Source organism: Papaver somniferum, chromosome 6 (genome assembly GCF_003573695.1).
Source record: "Papaver somniferum cultivar HN1 chromosome 6, ASM357369v1, whole genome shotgun sequence".
Taxonomy (NCBI): Eukaryota; Viridiplantae; Streptophyta; class Magnoliopsida; order Ranunculales; family Papaveraceae; genus Papaver; species Papaver somniferum.
In genome coordinates, this window is record NC_039363.1 from 25,320,625 (window position 1) to 25,340,603 (window position 19,979).

The following is a 19,979-nucleotide window of genomic DNA, read 5'->3' on the forward strand; positions in this document are numbered from 1 at the left end:
ATTATTAATCATTTACTATATTTATTATATTAGATTTCTCTTAATGGGTCATTAAATGATAGTTTTATGGGAGAAATTACAGCCGTAGATTTATGTATTGGGAGAGTAAATCTCAACCACCACTTACGTAGGCTAACTTAGCCAAACTGTGCTTTATATTCTTGAAAAAAAAAAAAGACCAGTTACCTTGATTGCCATTAAGAGATGTTGCTGCCATGAGAGCTCCTTTAAAAGTCCCAGTAAGAAATGGACAATCACAGAGTATCATCGGTGGAAACAATCTATAGCCCTCTTTACAAGCTCCAAAGCAAATAAAAAGCCTATTGAATCTCTTTGTTGCATCGTTGTAGTCAAAATCGATATATAACCTGGGGTTTGTTTCCCTAACTGCATTCACCCACCATGCAAGATCAGTGTACGATTTGACATCATTACCAAAAATATGTTGTCTGATAACTCAAGTGCGTGATATGTGTGGTGATATTTGATGTTGATCCCGCCCCCAACTTTAACATAATCTACAATCTCTGCTGGCTTTATGAGAGGGTTGTGCCTGACACGCTCATGAATTAAATTGTTCATAAGCTTTCTCGTAACAGTTGGATTCTTCAACATATAACCACCACCACATGTGTGCCTCCCCACATGTTCCTTTATCTTAAAAACATCAATAGAACTACCAATGGCAGTTGCATGAAGCCTCCATGAACAACCTTTCTCGCTGCATTCGGCGGTGAATGTCTCAAGGTCATTTTTCAACTTCTTTACCTTATATCCAGTTCTCAAACAGTATTTTTCGCAAGCTATACGTACAACACCACCATAGAATAGTTGTTTTATATCCTCAAAGATGTCCTCCAACCATCTGAAAAAAGCACATTTGGAACCTCTTTATCATGTTTCAAATAACTGTTTTTTGCACTCACAACTAAGTCTACATTATTGTCAACATCCATATGCCTAGAAGAACTAGATCCGTCAGATGAAATAACATCCACCTGCAAATCAAAGAAAGCCGATTTCTTTGCAAAATGTAATGCAGCAAGACTTTGGAGCGATACATCAGCAAGAACAGGAACAATCACTTCATTCTCAACATAGTTAATAACAATAGTCGATGGAGTCAACCAGCTCCACGTATTATAGATAGCAAACTTCAAATCGTCTAAATTCGAAGACGATGTAACGAAATATCCAAAGTGGTATTGCTTGTGGTATACATGAGAGTAGCAAGAAATATCTGAATCGTGAGCAACGGCAGACATGTTGACCCTGTAAAAAAATGATCCAAAAACTAACGAACCCCCGAAAAAACATTCATAATATACATATTAATATGATACGAAATGATATGTACTGAGTCTCTGAATGTATATTTCCTATACATTTCGATATGTATTGACATCTACTACATCTAAAAAAGAGTCTCTGAATGGATATGTGTTATACACTTTGATATGTATTGACATGTTCTATGCAGTACGTATTGACATGTACTGAGTCTCTGAATGGATATGCGCTATACATTTTGATATGTATTGACATGTACTGCAGGATAAATAACAAAGAGCATGTTATATGCAGTACGTATTGGTATGTAATGTAGGATAAATAACAAAGAGCATGCTATATGCAGTACGTATTGCATGTAATGTAGGATAAATAACAAACATTGTAATATATATCATTATGTACCGTGTCTAAGAATGAATATGTTCCATATATTTTGAGACACGTGATCATATTAAAAAAAACATGCTAATGAACTGCAGCTATATCAAAAGAAAAGCAAAATTACTACATGATTTGTCTAATGAACAAACATATCTCAAAAAATACAAAAATCAGATTACAAGAAAAAACAGAGCAGCAGTAGAGAAAGATGATTATAGTAAATATCTTGTTCGAATCTGAGATAAACCTAATTCGAATCTGAGATGAACCTAATTGAAAGACACAACCAGCAGCAGAGAACGAGAGACACAAACACGCAGCAGAAGAAAAGCGAGAGACTTGGATCTGAAATGAAGAAAAAAAATGCAAAAAAAAAGAGCTCGAAGCTCGAATTTGATTTCCTCGTTATACACAGTTGCAGAAGGGTACGTTTGGTATAAGCAAAATTACGGATTCAAATCACTCTCACGTGTGCTAGACGAGAGAATAAAAAGTCTGGTCCAAAAACAACGATTAATTTTTTTTTTAATGCTGGACTACACATTAACCGGTTCTCCTATACTGGATTAAACAGTAATTCCTAGTTCCTCTTTTCAAACCTTGCTGTCAAGTACCATAAGCTCTCGTCTTGGATAAGAAATTTATGCAGTATCGGATAGCCCGATGTGGTGAGAAGGGTCTGCAAGTGTTAAAATATGTTTTGTCAGCAGTGACACCAACTTTCCACCGACCCTTCCTTGCACAGTTTATTATCATCTTCCCTTCGTTTTTGTATCTTCGTCCTATATTTTAAATATTTAAAGTCGAAACAAGTAAAAATCTTCCCTAGCTGCTACGTTCACGTGCGCACAAAAATAAATAATTTTCTTACCAACTCGTTCAAAAGAAGAACAAGAGCCAGAAAAATATTCAACCTTTAGTAGCAGAATTTCACTAAACTAAATCTTTTATAAATTTGAAGTATTTTAATAAACCTATGCAACTTGTTTTATAAGTTCACAAAAATAAACGAGAAAGAAGAAGAAAATCTATTTGAACCGAACCTTTTCTAGAAAAAATTGTTTGATCCATGGTGATTGTCACGGTGGCATGCTTCACTACCAGAGTGCTGCACAATAGTTTATATATAAAACCATCCATGAGTAAACACAAAAACAGAGCAAGACCCAGAAAAATCTCTAATTTCTAGAACTCCGAGTATCATTTGTTCCTTTTTTTTTTCCTTTGGCTTATGTACTACATACAGTAGATAAGAAGAAGTTCCTATAATGGTTGAATCTCCAAACTAGTGCTACTGCTCGTGTTTTCAGCACCACCATTAGCAGAGGCAGTTGTTGTGGCAGGTTCCTGGCTGCTGCTGGCACTCATCTCCTGAACTGGAGGAGGATTGATTATGGTCATAGGCATTACCATGTTATCAGAAAGCCGTCCTTTCATTTCTCTGTGCTCCTGACACATAGCACACCAATGCATACAACAATGCACCATACAAGGATCACAGGGTGAATTCTGTAAATCATTACAAAGGAAAGGGAATCAGAGACAGAAAAGTGAAAATGAGTATTTGCAGGTGAACCAAGTAAACAGCATTTCCGGGATTGGGACAATTAAGAAATCTTGGAATACAAAAGAAATAAGAATGTGAGCCAAAGTAAAGGTGGACGAAAGAGAAAAGAAACAAATCCTAAAAATGTAAAAAGGGACTACAATCTTAAAGCACTCAGTTTTTAGATTACATTTGAAAGTCAGAATTTACCTTGAGATGATATTTTTTCTGCAGCGACTGTCGAAAAAGACCAGTGTAGATACCACACATCCACCAAGCAAACATCAAACTCTCACATATGAGAAACGATGTCCTCGGATCAATACCATGAAAGACTGCCGTTGCTGTTGCAAGTGCAATACCACCTTCAACAAAGATGGCATGACAAATGCAAGGCTTAGTCCACTCGATGTCTTCCCTCAAGTTTTCAACATTACGCCCAAACAACACACATGGGCAAAACAATCCGGTCCAACCTGTAGAAGTAAACAATAGGGGTTTGGGAATAAGACATGCTGTGAAGATGCATATGTTCTCTACAAAAGACATATTTTTGTTGTGAGAAAGGTTATAAGGTTACTTAACCAGAATAGGAGGACACGAGAAATGGTTGTTAGTGCCTTTGAAGAACTAAATACTCATGCATATTGACTTCCACATCAAGCATCCATGTTTCGACTATGCAAACAATTTTGTTCCAATGTACAAACTGATCCAAGTCATGTTTCAGGGTTCACTAACTAATTATTGGGCATTTGGACTCAAGGCTAGGTGCTGAAGTTCAGTGAAGATCTTGGAGATTTTTATCTGATGTATATCTGATCATGTTATTGAAGACCTTAAAAGCTCATACCCTTGGGGGATTTATTTTTTTTGGATAAGCCAAAACCCTTGGGGGACATTTCATGGTTGCTACCATGTCTGGTGCACTATATTTTTTTTTTCAAGGTTTCTTTTGTCACAGTGCTGACAGCCTGACAACATGTTGCATCTGTAGCTCCAATTCCTAGAACTAAATTATAAATCTTTTGAGGAATTTAGGCAGCGCGGAAACATCACAGAAAGGGCATAATAACATAAGAAAGGAAAGACCGCTAATGATTTCAGCTATGTGCAGAGCTCAGAAGCACCTGGGTTGCTTAGTTCAAATAGTCAAAAGACAACATGTTGTATAATAGTTCCGAGAACATGATTGCCTCAGAAGCACCTGGGTTGCTAATGATTTCAGCTATTTGCAGGGTATCGCTCGCATCAGGTGTGAATTAAAATTAATAAGCATAAGAACAATCAAGATGCACAAAAGTGACAGAGAAAAAATACCACATAGGAGGCAATCAACCTTTCCCTATAATTATGTCCCATAATATAAAACTCGATCATCAAATCTGTTTCAAACCCGTAACTTCTATAGCCGAAGCTGGCTGAAGTCAAAGAGCAATTAAGTGTGTAAGCTAGAACAAAGTCGACATTAACTATGTCTAAGATTGAGTTGACATGATTCTTGCATTTCTTATTTGCTTACTTGTTCATAGTTCAGATAGTAAAGGTGTGGCGAGTCAAGAAGGTTATGGCTTAGGCGAACTTATCTTCCAAGAGAAATCTTCACGCAAAAAGGAAACAAAAGAAGCACTGGATTTGGCCATAGATAACCAGTAAATGTTTGTGCTTCCCCAAAATTGACAGGGAAAATTGGTTAAACATAGTTACCACCACTGTTAAATCAAAATGAGCAGTTCAAATTTTGAGTTGTAAGTTGCAATTTTAAATAAGAACAAATCACAAGTAAATAGGACCCTAACTCTTACAATTTGTCGGCACGATACACAATGAACTACACTACTAGTAAAATGGAGACGAAAACTTACAGCTGTCAGTGTCGTCTGCACAGCCGAAAATCCCAGTGCTCCAAGGTTCATCTGAAGGGGGTTCATAACTCTCAGGAAGCGGTTGACCACACTCGTTACATCTGTGAACAGTTAACTGCTCCCCAATTTTAACAGAGACACAAATCAATCAGCACTTACAACCAATAACCCTTCTTCATGAAATTTCCGCACTTCAACCCCAAATCAATAGATCAAAAATATTAATATAAGCAAATTACAAACCCAAGAGTACCAGATCTAACGCATAAAACATATAGTTCAAACAAATCTACATTATCAGAATAAATCCCTAAAACCCTAAGTTCACAACAAAAAAATAATAATACTAATAATAATAATAATCAGAAAACCCCCTTCTCATCAGAAAATATATAAACCTCAATTTCATCAACAAAATTGTAAAACTCACAGATTGATTACAAAATCACCAAACCCCTAATTTTACCAGGAAATCTCAAAAATCCTATTTGTAACAAAAAATCAAACTTGCTGATAAAAAGTTGCATAGGTAATCGAGAACACCAGATCTTAACCCCAAACAACAATGTATCAAACTATGATTCAAGAATATTAGATCAAACATAGGAAGAATTAAATAAAAAAAAAATAAAAAAATAAAGTAAAAATGAGAGAAACAAACCTGAGGTACATGAACAGGTTGGTTAAGCTCACCGGGTTGAATATCTTCAGCAACTGCATCTTGATCTTTAGTTAACTTCACATAACGTGATTGAATATTCCCATCCGCCATCTGATTATCAAACAACATTTTCTTTAAAAAAATAAATTAAAAACAATAATGAAAACGTAAGCACTGGTGATTGAGATTCAGGATTGAAATCACATGGAAACTAATTAAGACGGATAGGGTCGGATCGAGTGATACCTCAGGTTTCGAGAGAGAACAACCTCGAAACGTTCGGGAACCAAGAAGAGCAACAAGACGTTGACAATCTACGATCTTCGGTCCAGCGTCGTAAACAAAGTTTTTTTACATAGGCAACCACACCTACTAGACTTTGTCGGTGGGTGTTGACCAAAGTATTACTTTACTTCCACCCGAAGTCAAACAATCAAAGGAGTTGATTTTTCCTCTCCAAATTCAAATCCAAAGTTTTTCCAGTAACAAGTACCGGGTCGACTAGAAAGTATCTCCTAAGAAGCGAACATAGGTTTTGTGTCGGTATGTCCGAACTTCACAACTTGCACTACGGCAAGTAGAAATACTTGACGCTACTCGCGTCGCGATTGTTTTTGTTTTTGGACCAGATGGACAGTAATCACCGTGTTAATGGGATTATGAATTCTCGACTATTAACGCGGATATACTTACATCATGTACCGGTTGCAGAAGCTATGGGGCGTTGCCCCTTCACAATCCTGCCAACTGCAGCGCTACAGGGGGATTCCCCTCTTTCACAAACTGCAGGGTTTCCTTTACGTGTTCGCTGATTGGGTTGTAAAGAAGTTTATAGGAAATAAAGGAGAGGGTTGCTAGTATACATACCTGAAACCCTCCTCTTCCACGCGTATTGCCGCCTTCCATGTTTGTCTGTCCAACGCCTGCTCTGGTGAAAGATTTCGGTTGCTCAAGTCGTTCTTTACGCACTCGTCCCAAGTTAGATTCGGTCGGCCTCTGCGTTGCATCCTTCCTACGGCACGCCTGATGCGACCTACTCGCACTGGGGCATCAGGCAGTCTTCGCTGGAGATGCCCAAACCAGCGCAGCCGATGTTGTGCGAGCATCTCCTTGATTGGCGCTACCATAAGTTTCTTAAGTACGTACTCATTCCTGATACGGTCATGCCTCGTATGTCTGCATGCCCTTCTCAGCATCTGCATCTCGGTACTCTTCAGTCTCAAAGTGTCCCGGTTGTTTATCGCCCAACATTTCGCGTCGTAAAGCATGGCAGGCCTGATCGCGGATTTGTAAAACTTACCTTTAAGCTTTAGCGGCACTTTGCGGTCACAGAGGATGCCAGAAGCCAGACGCCATTTCCTCCAGCCAGATTAGGTTCGATGGCTAATATCCTCCTCGATGCCCCCATTACTTTGGAGTATTGATCCTAGGTAGCGAAATGATTCTTTCCTTGGTACAGGTTGTCCATCACTACCATATTATCATTACCACGAAGACATGACATAACATGACCCATTTACCGGAGTACCACTACCAAAAAGCACAGTTGATTTTTTATTTTTCTGCTCCATCACTACCGTGCATGACATAACATGGTACGTGTGGATACGTAGTCACCATCAGGCACGTGGAGACCATACAACATGGGAGCATCAAAAAAGGATGACACGTATAACACCTAAACAGTACCACAAGTCTTAAATTGTTATCAACCATGTGTCCTGGTACACATATGACGGTCAAAGAACTGGGGAGTACCTGATGAGAATACATATGCGAGGCACATGAATAGCTCACAATTCCACTTTATTCCATCTCGGCATAAATTCAAATGACGACTCGGATATGAGTAGAGAAGACCGCATTAACAACTGTCTAAGGCGTGGGATTATTCAACCATTCATATTAAATGCAAAGTGAAAGCTCATAGGTAGCAGAATATGAGTGGACCAAAGAGAGGTGCACCGAAGAGTTGAGCATATTCCGCTGAACATCTTCAGAATATCACCGCGTATCTTAACGGGATCGACACACAGATCAAGACAGTCGATGACAGTTGTATCGAGGTACCCACCCGATGATATATAAATATAAAACTCCACCAAACGAAAGAGGGCCGACTATTTTCATACTTAGAGGAAGTATTTAGGAGAGAGAGAGAGTGAATATTAGGTATGAACTACAACCATGTAATCCGATCTTCATCCTCCACTCAAAGTCATTTGACTTAAACTCAGTAATTACTTTAATACATAGTGAAACCTCTCAACACCCCGTGGAGGTAGGCCTTAGTGTTAAACCACGTAAATTAGCGTCTCATTTATTTTCAGCACTTACATTATCATCGTCATATTCATATTCAGTGCCTTTGGTAACGTTATCTAAGCCAATTCATGCACTCTCATTATGTTTGCTTTGTTAAGAATTTGCATAATGATGATAGGCTTCGATGAAAATCGTCGTCTCTCTTTATTTGTTCTTACATTACTTATTCGTTCAATCTATTATGTTTATTCATATTGCGAATATCGATTGTGGACACGAAGATACCAACGTTACTTCGGTGTTTGTAGTTTGGCGCTAGAAACAGGGACTTTCCTTCCTGTGAAAGATTTATCATTCCTGTTTTCCTTGTTTTCAATCTTTCTTATCGATATTGTCTCATCATTTTATCTCTCTCACGATTGTTGATTTTCATGGCTTGTTCATGACCCAACTTTCTAGTTGTACCTAGTTGGCAAACCTCATAGATCAACATCTCTTTAATCATACAGAAAAAAAAAAACATTACCGAAGACATGATCTGTCCTCAGACTCCTGTCTTGGAAAGAGTGGACAAAAACTCTTACAAAATACCTTCTAAAACACTAGATCTAGGGTATTTTTCAACTAAATAAGCATGGTAATCACCATACTTTGCTTTTTTCCTCCGTATCTAGGCTATGCATCGATTTCTTGACAACTACTTTTTTTTATCATCATAACCACCATGATTCAACCTAACAAAGCTATCATAGCTATCTTTTTCCCCTTGATCATTTTTCAACTAGATAAGCGTGTTTTTCCCCTTAAATCATTTTTCTTTGCAGAACATGGATAAAGCAAAAGATACCAATAAAGCAAAATCAACGTCCAAAGAAACACCAAGGATGTAACACCCAGTGTTTTTAGCATGGCGCATGCTAAATGATGCTCCATAGCCTGATATGAAGCTTCATTCAAAGCTTCTGATGCTTGGTAAGAGGCATATTGGCTTAAGGCCAATACCGCGGCAAAATGGTGCATTATGTGTGGCATTTGGCCAAGAGACAAATCTCGCATCATCATGATGCATTAGGCCAGTTGGGTAGGTGGCCTTGAGCTTTCAGCGTAATCATTGCGCATTATGAAGGATATCGGCTTGGCGCCAATATCGCACAATCATTTTGCATCAGGCCAGAGAGGGCTGGCCGAACGAGTGTTGCGCAATCATTGTATGCAATCATTGCAAAGTAAAAAAATCATTGAGAATGAACACAATCATTGCGAAGTAAAGCAATCATTGCGAATTAACGCGATCATTACGATGAAGTGCAATCATTGTGCATCAGTACATAGAAGACTAGCAGAATGAGTAGTGCACAATCATTGTGCATCAGGCCAGAGAGGGCTGGTCGAAAGAGTGTTGCGCAATCATTGCGATGAACAGTGAAGCAAGCATTTCAATATGCTCCCCTAAACATACTTGTAGAAATTCCATTAAGACATATATAGGGAGGGGTACTTGGTTGAAGGTGCATATGCGGACTATGTACCAAGTAAGCTTCATAGCTTAGCCGGAAGCGTATAAATGATGCCTAAGGCTCATTTATAGCTGCGTAGCCTTTCGAAGAGAGCATTTGATGATTAGGCATCACTATGCCATGCCGCGGACCCGATGATGCATAATCATTGTGCATCATGACGGAACGGCCTATGCGGACTAGGTCATTATCATTTTTGCTAGGCCACGAACTTGCAAATGAGTTGGTTTGAGTTGCTATCCATTCGTGGATGAACTACGGTCTGTGCTTGATCCCTTTAGAGTAGGGAAGGGTACGTAGGCAGCCGCAATGAGTTGCAGCATTGCCGGTCCAGCACTTTGTCGCTCATATCATCTAAGTGTGAGATGATTGCGGCAGATTGGCCCCTCATATCATCTAAGCTCGGTAGCTCGATGCAAGAGATGATTTTGGTCAAGCTTGATGAAGCTTAGTTTCATGCCAGCAAGTGGATGCTCATACTTCCTGTCAACCTACGAAGAGCAAGTTATCGCACGCGCGCTGGATTATTTGGAAGTTAAGGACTCGCGTGTCGTAATTTAGCTCAAGAGGAGTCCATTTTGATGGGAAACGGCCCAAAGATCAAGACATGTGATCTTAGATCCACATGGTAACCAAAATATAGCAAAATTCCATCGTTTAGGGATTTAAAAGGTCGTTTTAGCCGTTTTAGGAAAGTCTTTGTTTTCTTAATAAACTCTTTGCGGATCAAGGGTGAGTTGGAACGGCGTGGAATCTAAGTTAGTTGCATCATGCTCCACAAGCATGCTTGCAAGGGCAGATGGACGTGCATTTTCCTAGGTTTGAGGCCCGGATCGTAACTTCATCATGGCGCACAGGGGGAGTTACGGCCTGCGGGGCAACGCGCCAAAGGCGTAATTTCCCGGTCTGCCACAGTTGGTATCAGAGCAAGTTTCGAGAAAACTCTAGGGACTTGTGCGGAGTGGACTCGTCAAACGAACATTTTTCCCTTCTAAAGGAAATAAAGTTGGAGAGTAGGCCAACTTTTACGCGGAAAAGAGTTTGTAACTGTTATACCAGTTACTATGCGAATCGAGTTGAGCTTGTTTGAGTGTTGTGAGTTTGCCTGGCCTAAGTGGAACCTCTCTTACGAGTGGATATCCGGAAGACCGTCTGGGACGATGGGTAGATAATGGGACTAATCATCCCCACACATTGGCAACTGGCCAAGGGTGTGCGTTGTCAGGCCCGGATAACATCCCACTTACGAGTGGCAACCTGGATGACCGTCAGGGACGGTGGGAACTGGAAGTTGTTCCACACAGTACTGCGCAAAACCCTTGTCATTTCGATGACATCTTTCAACCGGGTGAACTTTAGGAAATCATGAGTGTGTAGTATGGGATGCACATTTAGGATACCTTGTTGAGATATCCTTTTGGCACTGGCCAATTGAGAATCTTGGTAATGTTGTGGACTCTTTTTGGATTCCTGAGTAGGTAGTATGGGATGTTTGCTCAGAAGGTCTAAATTGTTGTTCATGACAACTTGAAGAAACCCGTGATTTTTGAGCATCTGGTATGGGACTTTTGCTCAGGAAATCCAAACCGAAGAGATTGTCCACAATAATTTTGATTTCGAAATTCGGGACCGAAATTATTTAAAAGGGGTGAATAATGTAACACCCAGTGTTTTTAGCATGGCGCATGCTAAATGATGCGCCATGGCCTGATATGAAGCTTCATTCAAAGCTTATGATGCTTGGTAAGAGGTAGATTGGCTTAAGGCCAATACCGCGCCAAAATGGTGCATTATGTCAAGAGAATAATATCGCATCATCATGATGCATTAGGCCAGTTGGGTAGGTGGCCTTGAGATTGCAGCGTAATCATTGCGCATTATGAAGGCTATCGTCTTAGAGATAATATCGCACAATCATTGTGCATCAGGCCAGAGAGTGTTGGCCGAACGAGTGTTGCGCAATCATTGTATGCAATCATTGCGAATGAACACAATCATTGCGAAATAAAGCAATCATTGTGAATTAACGCAATTATTACGATGAAGCGCAATCATTGTGCATCAGTACATAGAGGTCTAGCAGAACGAGTAGTGCACAATCATTGTGCAACAGGCCAGAGAGGGCTGGTCGAAAGAGTGTTGCGCAATCATTGCGCGCAATCATTGAAGCAAGCATTTCAATCTTCTCCCCTAAACATACTTGTAGAAATTCCATTAAGACATATATAGGGAAGGGTACTTGGTTGAAGGTGCATATGCGGACTATGTACCAAGTAAGCTTCATAGCTTATCCGGAAGAGTATAAATGATGCCTAAGGCTCATTTATATCTGCGTAGCCTTTCCAAGAGAGCATTTGATGTTTAGTCATAACTATGCCATGTCGCGGACCCGATGACGCATAATCATTGTGCATTATAACGGAACGGCCTATGTGGACTAGGTCATTACCATTTTTGCTAGGCCACGAACTTGCAAATGAGTTGGTTTGAGTTGCTATCCATTCGTGGATGAACTACGGTCTGTGCTTGATCCCTTTAGAGTAGGGAAGGGTACGTAGGCAGCCGCAATGAGTTGTAGCATTGCCGGTCCAGCACTTTGTCACTCATATCATCTAAGTGTGAGATGATTGCGGCATATTGGCCCCTCATATCATCTAAGATCGGTAGCTCGATGCAAGAGATGATTTTGGTCAAGCTTGATGAAGCTTAGTTGCATGCTAGCAAGTGGATGCTCATACTTCCTGTCAACCTACGAAGAGCAAGTTATCGCACGCGCGTTGGATTATTTGGAAGTTAAGGACCCGAGTGTCGTAATTTAGCTCAAGAGGAGTCCATTTTGATGGGAAACAGCCTAAATATCAAGACATGTGATCTATAGATCCACACGGTCACCAGAATATAGCCAAATTCCATCATTTAGGGATTTAAAAATCCGTTTTAGCCGTTTTAGGAAAGTCTTTGTTTTCTTAATAAACTTTTTGCGGATCAAGGGTGAGTTGGAACGGTGTGGAAGCCAAGTTAAATGCATCATGCTTCACAAGCATTTGTGAGCACCCGGACCACGAGGGGGTCCGAACGCTCACAATCAATCATTAACATCTAAATAGATTATGATGATGGTACCCCGGTGTTGATTCATTGGCTCAAAACCTTCGGGTTTATCATGGCCTCATCCAACAACTCCATGCGTGGCGTTTGTGCATGGGATATAAGTATTAAGGAAAACAAAACATATAAGCAAACATGCGCGGAGCTAAATGAATGTAAAGTGTTGAAATGTAAATAAGACCAAGGTTTACGTGGTTCAGCACTAAGGCCTACATCCACGGGGTTTGTTGTTTTACTATGTTCTTCACGGTTACACGAATAGTTGAATGACTTTTGGGGTTTACATGTTTCTCTCCTCTAAGGGATTAACTTACACTTACTATTTCTCTCTTTCTCTCTCTCCTCCCCTTCCTGATATTTTCGATCCCCCTTCCTCTTGGTGGAGATTGGATATTTATAAGGTTAGAACGTGGGACCCATCTCTGAAGACCGTTGGAACCTTATCTTCTTGTGTCCTTGCGTCCATCACGCGGAGGTCTGTGTTTGCCCCTTGATCCCGCAGAGGCATCCTCGCTCGTTCCACAGGTTGGTCGACACGTACACTGCTCAGAGTGTTTAATGTGGGTAGTTGAGGGGTCTGCTCGTGTCAGACAAGTGTCTTCTGCCCCTGTCAGTCCGTGTCAGCTAACTTTCTCCCCACCGTTGATCTTAGCTCCTCTTTTGGGGATGAGATAAAGTAACTCCTCGGGGTTTATTCGGTGTTTCGTGACGCATCATGTTTTGATGTTTTGGCCTGCATGCTTTCCACGTACCTTTTTATACACACGTGTCTGATAGTGAGATATATGTGTACACAATTTGCCCCTTTTCTTCGGGCTTAAATGACTAATGGGTGCCTTGAAGAAAAACTATCGTCGCATATTCTTCTCACTCCTAATAACTTCTCCTAGATACTTGGGCACGTCTTTTATTCGTGCATTAACTGCTTATGTAACGGGCACGTTTCCCATTCCTCCCTTAATTTCCTTCTCTTTCTTTCGGGTATTTTAAGGATAGAAAGAAAATTTAATTTCATTCTTCCTAAACACTCTCTCAATTTTCATTCTTCCTTTAAATTTTCTGTCTGTCTTCATTGAACCTGTGACCTTAAATTCTCTGTCAGTCTTCATTGCACCTGTGATCTTAAATTTTTTGTCTGTCTTCATTGCACCTGTGATCTTAAATTCTCTGTCAGTCTTCATTGCTGTCGTTGTATAAATCAGGTGATTCCTTCTACTACGACGTGCTCGCTAGTCGTGAGGTTTCTTCCACCAATACTCACAGCCGTTCCGTATCCCAATTATCGGGGAATTATCTCCGCGCCCTGAAGGAATGCTATCTGCGGAGTAAGGGGGAAACGTCGATGACTTGTTACGTTCCCAATCCCATGGAGAAGGAATGGTATACTCCTGAGAATTTCAATAACTCCTTCGGTGATTACGTCAATAGTAGGAATCGCAAGCCGTGGAGTGTCAGCCTTCGGAATCTCCCTGCTCCTCGAGGCGAGATTCGTCTGTTAAATGAGGTCAGCGATGCCAAGCTGAAGTATGTTCCTGGCACGGAGGCGTCCAGTTGTCGGAAACTCTTCCCCGCGCGAGAGAGGATCAAGCGCGATCATGACTACGAGTGGCACGCCACCGTTATCGAGATAGTTGGTCCGTGGGCTTACGGTTGGATTCCTGGTCCCCGCGGTTGGCGGCCTACCGAGAATAGTAAGCCGCGCGAATCTCCTCCTGTTCGCTATGGAGATTTCTGCCCCTGGCGTCTGAACTTTGCGGGCATGAATTTTCCTTATGCCCTGGACGTCGTAGAGGGAGACGAGGAGGATGGTTCCGGTGCTATACTCCCACCGAAGAATATCTCAGCTGCTCAGGTACGCAGATTCTAGCTGCGCTTCTTTTTTAGAACTTCCATCAGACAGGAAAAATAATTCTTTTTGTGGTGTTGGTTTCAGGTATTGAAGAAGAAAAAGATTAGGCCGAAGCAGTCTTATACTACGGTGATGGGAGAGGTTGAGGCCCAAGAAGAAGTTACTAGTCCAGTGAACGAAGAGTTTTCTGAGGACGAGATTACAGATGGGGAGGAACGTACTGGTACCTCCCCTATCAATGTCGAAGAAGAGGTCTCCGCTGGTCACGCTGGTGATGAAGGAAGGAACAAAGCGGTGGTGGCGGATGACGTTGTTATCGGGGATGTTTCCGTCCCTGCTGGTGATGTCGCGGATACCCTTCCCACTTCTCAAGAATTTTCTTTCGATCGGATGTATTCCACGGGGGAGTTCTTTGACGAAGCCCTCGATTTTCCCGAGGACTTCTCTTTACTTTCCCCCAATGATGATTGGGATGTTCTTGGTGGTGATGGTAATGGGGATGCTACTGTAGAAGATGTTGGTGAGGAGGAGCCTGCTGTGCATGTAGGCGCGGAGGAGCATGCCAACATTCGTGCTGAGGGGGTCGTGTCAGAGAAAGGAAAATCTGTCGTTGACGCGCCTGCCGATAGTCTTACCCAGTCGCCGACGTTTGAGGGTGAGGACGCCATCATGGATTGGTTTAAGGAAAAGAATCTTCTGTTTGTCTCTCATCCCGCTCCTGTTGTTGCTGGGGAAAAGGAGTCAACCGCGTATACCCGTCGTATGATGGAGATGTCTTCTAAGGCGCAGGTGTCTGAAGCCTGGGGAAAAAGGTTGACCGTTCCCGAAGATACCCTCGTGCCGGAGCCTCCTTCTTCCGTTGCCGATATGATGGCTATCGCCGACGGGTATCAATATGGCTTTCCGCAGCAGCGTGTGCTGGAGGTAAATTTTCGTACATACTTCTACGTGACGATCAGACGTTTCGGTGAAATAATGTTTTGTCATCTTGATGTGTAGATGATGAGGAGCGAGCATTGTAACCACGTGCTGTATCAGTTCTTCAAAGCGAAATCTCTGAAGCTCGAGGCTAAGCTTCGTCACCGAGAAAAGGAATTATCTGCGGCTGAGGTGGAAATAGAAGAGCTGAAGAAAAGCCTCAAGGAGAAAGAAAAGCTGGGTGAAACAAAGGCTGATCTGCGTTCAGAACTTGTTGCAGTGCGCGCTGAGTTAGAGCAAACTCGTAGCCAAGTTTCCACTTTCACAGGTTTGGTTCTTTTTCCTCGCCGTATGTCGTCATTCTTTTATCTCTTAGTTGTTCTGTCTGAGTCTCCCCACCCTATCTCCAGTGGGTGGCGTCCCCGAGCTGATATGGCTTCGAAACGAAAGAATTCGGCAAAAATCTCGTATTAGAGATTTGGTTGAGAAAATTAAGAGTGAAGCTAAGAAATGGGATGCTCGGGCTGAGGTATGGCGCGCGCGGCATGTCCAGATGGTCGACATGCAAAATCTGTACAACCATGATCGTGCTTTATTTAATGGCACACTGCTGTGGACCCGTGATAATCTGCGGGAAGCCCGTGAGCGCACTTCCTTGTTGGAATCTAGGATTCAGCTGTTGGAAGAAGAATTACAGACGGCTCGATCCATTCCTCTTTCAGGGGTCCCGGATAATATGCTCTGTCTTGCCAGAGAAAGAGATGATGCTCGTGCTGAAGTCTACGCTCTCAGCAATGCTCTTTCCGCGTCTCGTGCCGACGTAGCTCGTCATGCTGAGTCTGAGAGGAATCTCGAAGTGTGCATGTACAGACTCAGCAAAGGGGTCTCAGAGATAAATAAAGAGGTCGACCACCTTCGTCATATGGACTCGATGAAGCAGGTAGAGTTAGATGCCTGTCAGTTTACTCTCACCAACCTTCAACTAGACTATAAGAAATTATCCGCGGAATATGATCATCTTGACGAAGCGCGAGATGCGGTTGTTAATGATTATGAAGAGGCTTCGGATTGTGTCGAAGGTATAATCCCATTTCATCGAGTGTGACCCTGTTTTTTATCTACGCTAACTCCATGATGTTGTCCTTTTCAGAGCTCGAGGGACGCCTTCGCGTCACAAATGAAAAACTTGAAAAGGCTCAATCTTCCTTAGCGCAGCAGGAAGAACAGACCAATCACTTCAAGAATTTAGCAGCAACCCGCGAGGAGGCCGTTGGTGCTGCTTCTAGAGAAGTGAATCGGCTATCTTCGTTATTATCCCAAGCCCAACAGCGGACAACAGTTATTAAACACAAGGCTCGTTGTCAATTGGCTGAGGAGACGAACAAGATGCTGGAGAGGATAGAACTTGGCCTAAGGAATGAACATGGTCTCGTGAAGAACTATCCTCGTCGTCCCGTTCCTTCTGCCTTGCCCAGCTCCTCGGGCCCCTCTTCTGGTGGGAGCGTCCCATCAAGTCTTCGGAATAATCCTGCCGATGGGGCCGCCACTTAGGTAGAGATCGCAGTGTTTTGTAGGATCCGCGGCATCATTATACTTTTTGTAATCATGTAACAAGGATAGTTTTTGCTGATGATCCTGTAAAAGGAATATTTTTTGATTGTGTATCCTTGACTTTGGCCTTTCACTTCTTGTAATCACTCTTTATGAAATGAATCTCTTCTTGATATACCTACAATGTTGTTTTGCTTTTATTTTAAGTATTTGTGAAAAATCAAAACAAAAGTTTTTAAGTGTTCCTGAGTGCGATACTGAAGGAAGGTACCTTCGTGATCGTCTAGAGACCTGTCACCCCGCTGGCGAATCCTGGGCCAGAGGATTCCCAGAAGGTGGGGGCCGGGGCAACGTTCTAGGATATGGGATTTAAAATATTTACGCACCCATTCCGTCGACCCGTTGCCTTAAGATTGGTTGGGTATCTCTTTCTGCTGGGTGCCTTCCCCCTGGTCCTACACTTATGGACACTGATGGGGGAGCCCTGAGAGATTGTAGATTAACTACTTTCCCCAATATTGTAGGTAGATTCCACTGACTTGATAATTTGAAAGCTTGTTTGATTGATAAGTTGAGGTATGCAATTCCTCTTCCAGAGATAGAAACATGTGGAGCGGTCAGGCTCCCTTCTTCTTCTGGTACACTCCAAGCAGATTCAGATCTGTGTTGCTTCTATGGGAAGTATGGTTTGAGCCATTTGGCATTCCAAGGATGCCGGAGGACCTCGCCTTTTAGATTACGAAGGTAGTAGGAACCATTACCCGCAATGTCGTGGATCATGAAAGGTCCTCCCCATGTAGGTGCTAACTTTCCCCATTTCTTTTCTTGCTGATACCGTGGGATTGTTCTCAACACATACTATCCCTCTACAAAATTCCGTAGCTTTACCTTTTTGTTGTACTCCCTTGCTAGTCTTCGTTGATAATTTTCCATCTTTTGCAATGCTACTTCCCTTCTTCCTTCCAAGTCGTCCAACCTTTCTAACATCATATCTGTTGTGAGGTTTTTCTCCCAAGCTTCGGTCTTCGTGGTTGGCATGAGGATTTCCGTAGGTATGACTGCTTCAGCTCCATAAGTTAGAAGAAACGGGGATTCCCCGGTAGCGGATCTTCGTGTTGTCCTGTATGCCCATAAGACATTGTGCAGTTGTTCGCACCATCTTCCCTTATGCTCGTCTAATTGTTTTTTGAGTATAAGGGCGAGGGTCTTGTTGGTATCTTCCGCTTGTCCGTTGCTTTGAGGGTATAAGGGGGTGGACTTGTTCTTTCTTATTTTGAAAGTGTCGAAGAGCATGTCTATATTTTTTCCCTGTAATTGCTTGCCGTTATCAGATAAAATTTCAGCAGGTATACCAAATCTGCAAATGATGTTCTGGAATATGAAAGTGAACACATCCGCGTCTCTGATCCTGGCCAAGGCCTTAGCCTCCACCCATTTACTGAAGTAGTCCGTGGCTACTATCAAAAATCGTCTCTTCCCTGATCCTTCGATGAAAGGCCCGACGATGTCTACGCCCCATTTTGCAAATGGCCACGGGCTATCGACAGAGTTTAACATTGTTGCCGGCGCGTGGATTTTTTTCGCGAAGCGCTGACATTCTTCACATCGTCGGGACATCCTCGCGGCATCTTGTATCATTGTCGGCCAGTAATATCCTTGCGTTTTTGCCTTGTCAGCTAGTGATCTCATGCCGCTATGATTCCCCGCGTCACCATAATGGATATCATTTAGAATTCGATGCCCCTCTTTCCGTGACAAGCAGCGTAGTAATGGTCCAAGGAAGGATTTCCTATACAGGACCCCCTCCCGAAGATCATATCTTCCCACTTTGGAGAGCATCTTCCTAGCTTGTTTCCGATCCGCAGGTAAGCTTCCTTTTTCGAGAAAGGCATGTATTGTCACCCTCCAGTCATCTTCGTTGCTGAAGTCTTCGTCTCGATTTGCTCTTGACAGGATGTCCTCTTCATCAAAGTCATTATGGATGTCTTCTCCTACCTGGTCTTCGATATTTTCTTCCATCACATCTTGATTGGTAGCGAAGGAGAATTGAGATGCAATCGAAGGCTCGTATATCCTTGCTATTTTAATACCTTCGGCATTTTTATCCCTCAGCATGGATGATATATATGCTAGGGCATCCGCGTGCCTGAGGTCCCTTCTGCATAAGTGCCGGAACTTAATGTTCGGGATTTGTGATGCCAATGTTTGGACCAAGGCCATGTAAGCTGAAAGGGTGTCATCGTACACATTATACTCGAGCCCTATTTGCCGTATGACAAGTTGTGAATCACTTGTCAGCCTTACATCGGTTACCCCCATCTCTATTATTATACGTAGGGCATGTACGACAGCTTCGTATTCAACAATGTTGTTGGTATGCTCTTTGAATTCCAATCTAAGTGCATGTATAATCCTTTCTCCAGTTGGGGTGATAATGACAATACCTATTCCTGCTCCTTCCCTATTTTTAGATCCATCGACAAAGACTTCCCATTGTCTATGACTCGCAGGTTCGAGGATGTCCATTGGATCCTTGATTTCTTCCTCGGCTTCTGGTATTCCTTTAATCTCTTCGTCGTTGTCTAGGGGGAGGTCTACTAAGAAATCTGCCAGCACTTGGGACTTCTGAGAATGTTGAATTTCATGAATGATGTTGAATTGGTCCAGATGGGTGTTCCATTTGGCTATTCGGCCCACTTTTCCCGTGCTTTTGAGGACTGCTTCCAATGGTGCTTTGCATGGTACCCTGACGAGGTGAGTTAGGAAGTAGGTTCTCAGTTTTTGGGTAACCCATACCAGTGCGAGGATGAGTTGTTCAATCTTAGTATAATTTCTTTCCGCGGAATTGAGTGTCTTGCTGACGTAATAGATAGGCTGTTCTACCTTTGTATTGGTTTTGACTAATACCGCGCTGACTGCGTCCTCCATTGCTGCTATGTACAGTGCCAAAACTTCATCGGGGTCTGGCTTCTGCAGGATCGGGATTGAAGCTAGATGTTCTTTGATTTTTTGGAATGCTTCCTCG

General features: G+C 42.2%; 1 protein-coding gene across 1 annotated transcript; it reads right to left on the reverse strand.

Annotated features, from left to right (window-relative positions):
• Positions 1 to 2,679: 2,679 nt before the first annotated feature.
• On the reverse strand, positions 2,680 to 6,066 carry LOC113287190 (cell number regulator 6-like). The gene is made up of 5 exons (XM_026535879.1): positions 5,993 to 6,066; positions 5,747 to 5,857; positions 5,086 to 5,200; positions 3,431 to 3,696; positions 2,680 to 3,183 (listed from the first exon to the last, which is right to left on the reverse strand). The coding sequence occupies exons 2-5, from the start codon at positions 5,855 to 5,857 to the stop codon at positions 2,938 to 2,940; spliced, it is 738 nt and encodes a 245-aa protein (XP_026391664.1). The 5' UTR covers positions 5,993 to 6,066; the 3' UTR covers positions 2,680 to 2,937.
• Positions 6,067 to 19,979: the final 13,913 nt, after the last annotated feature.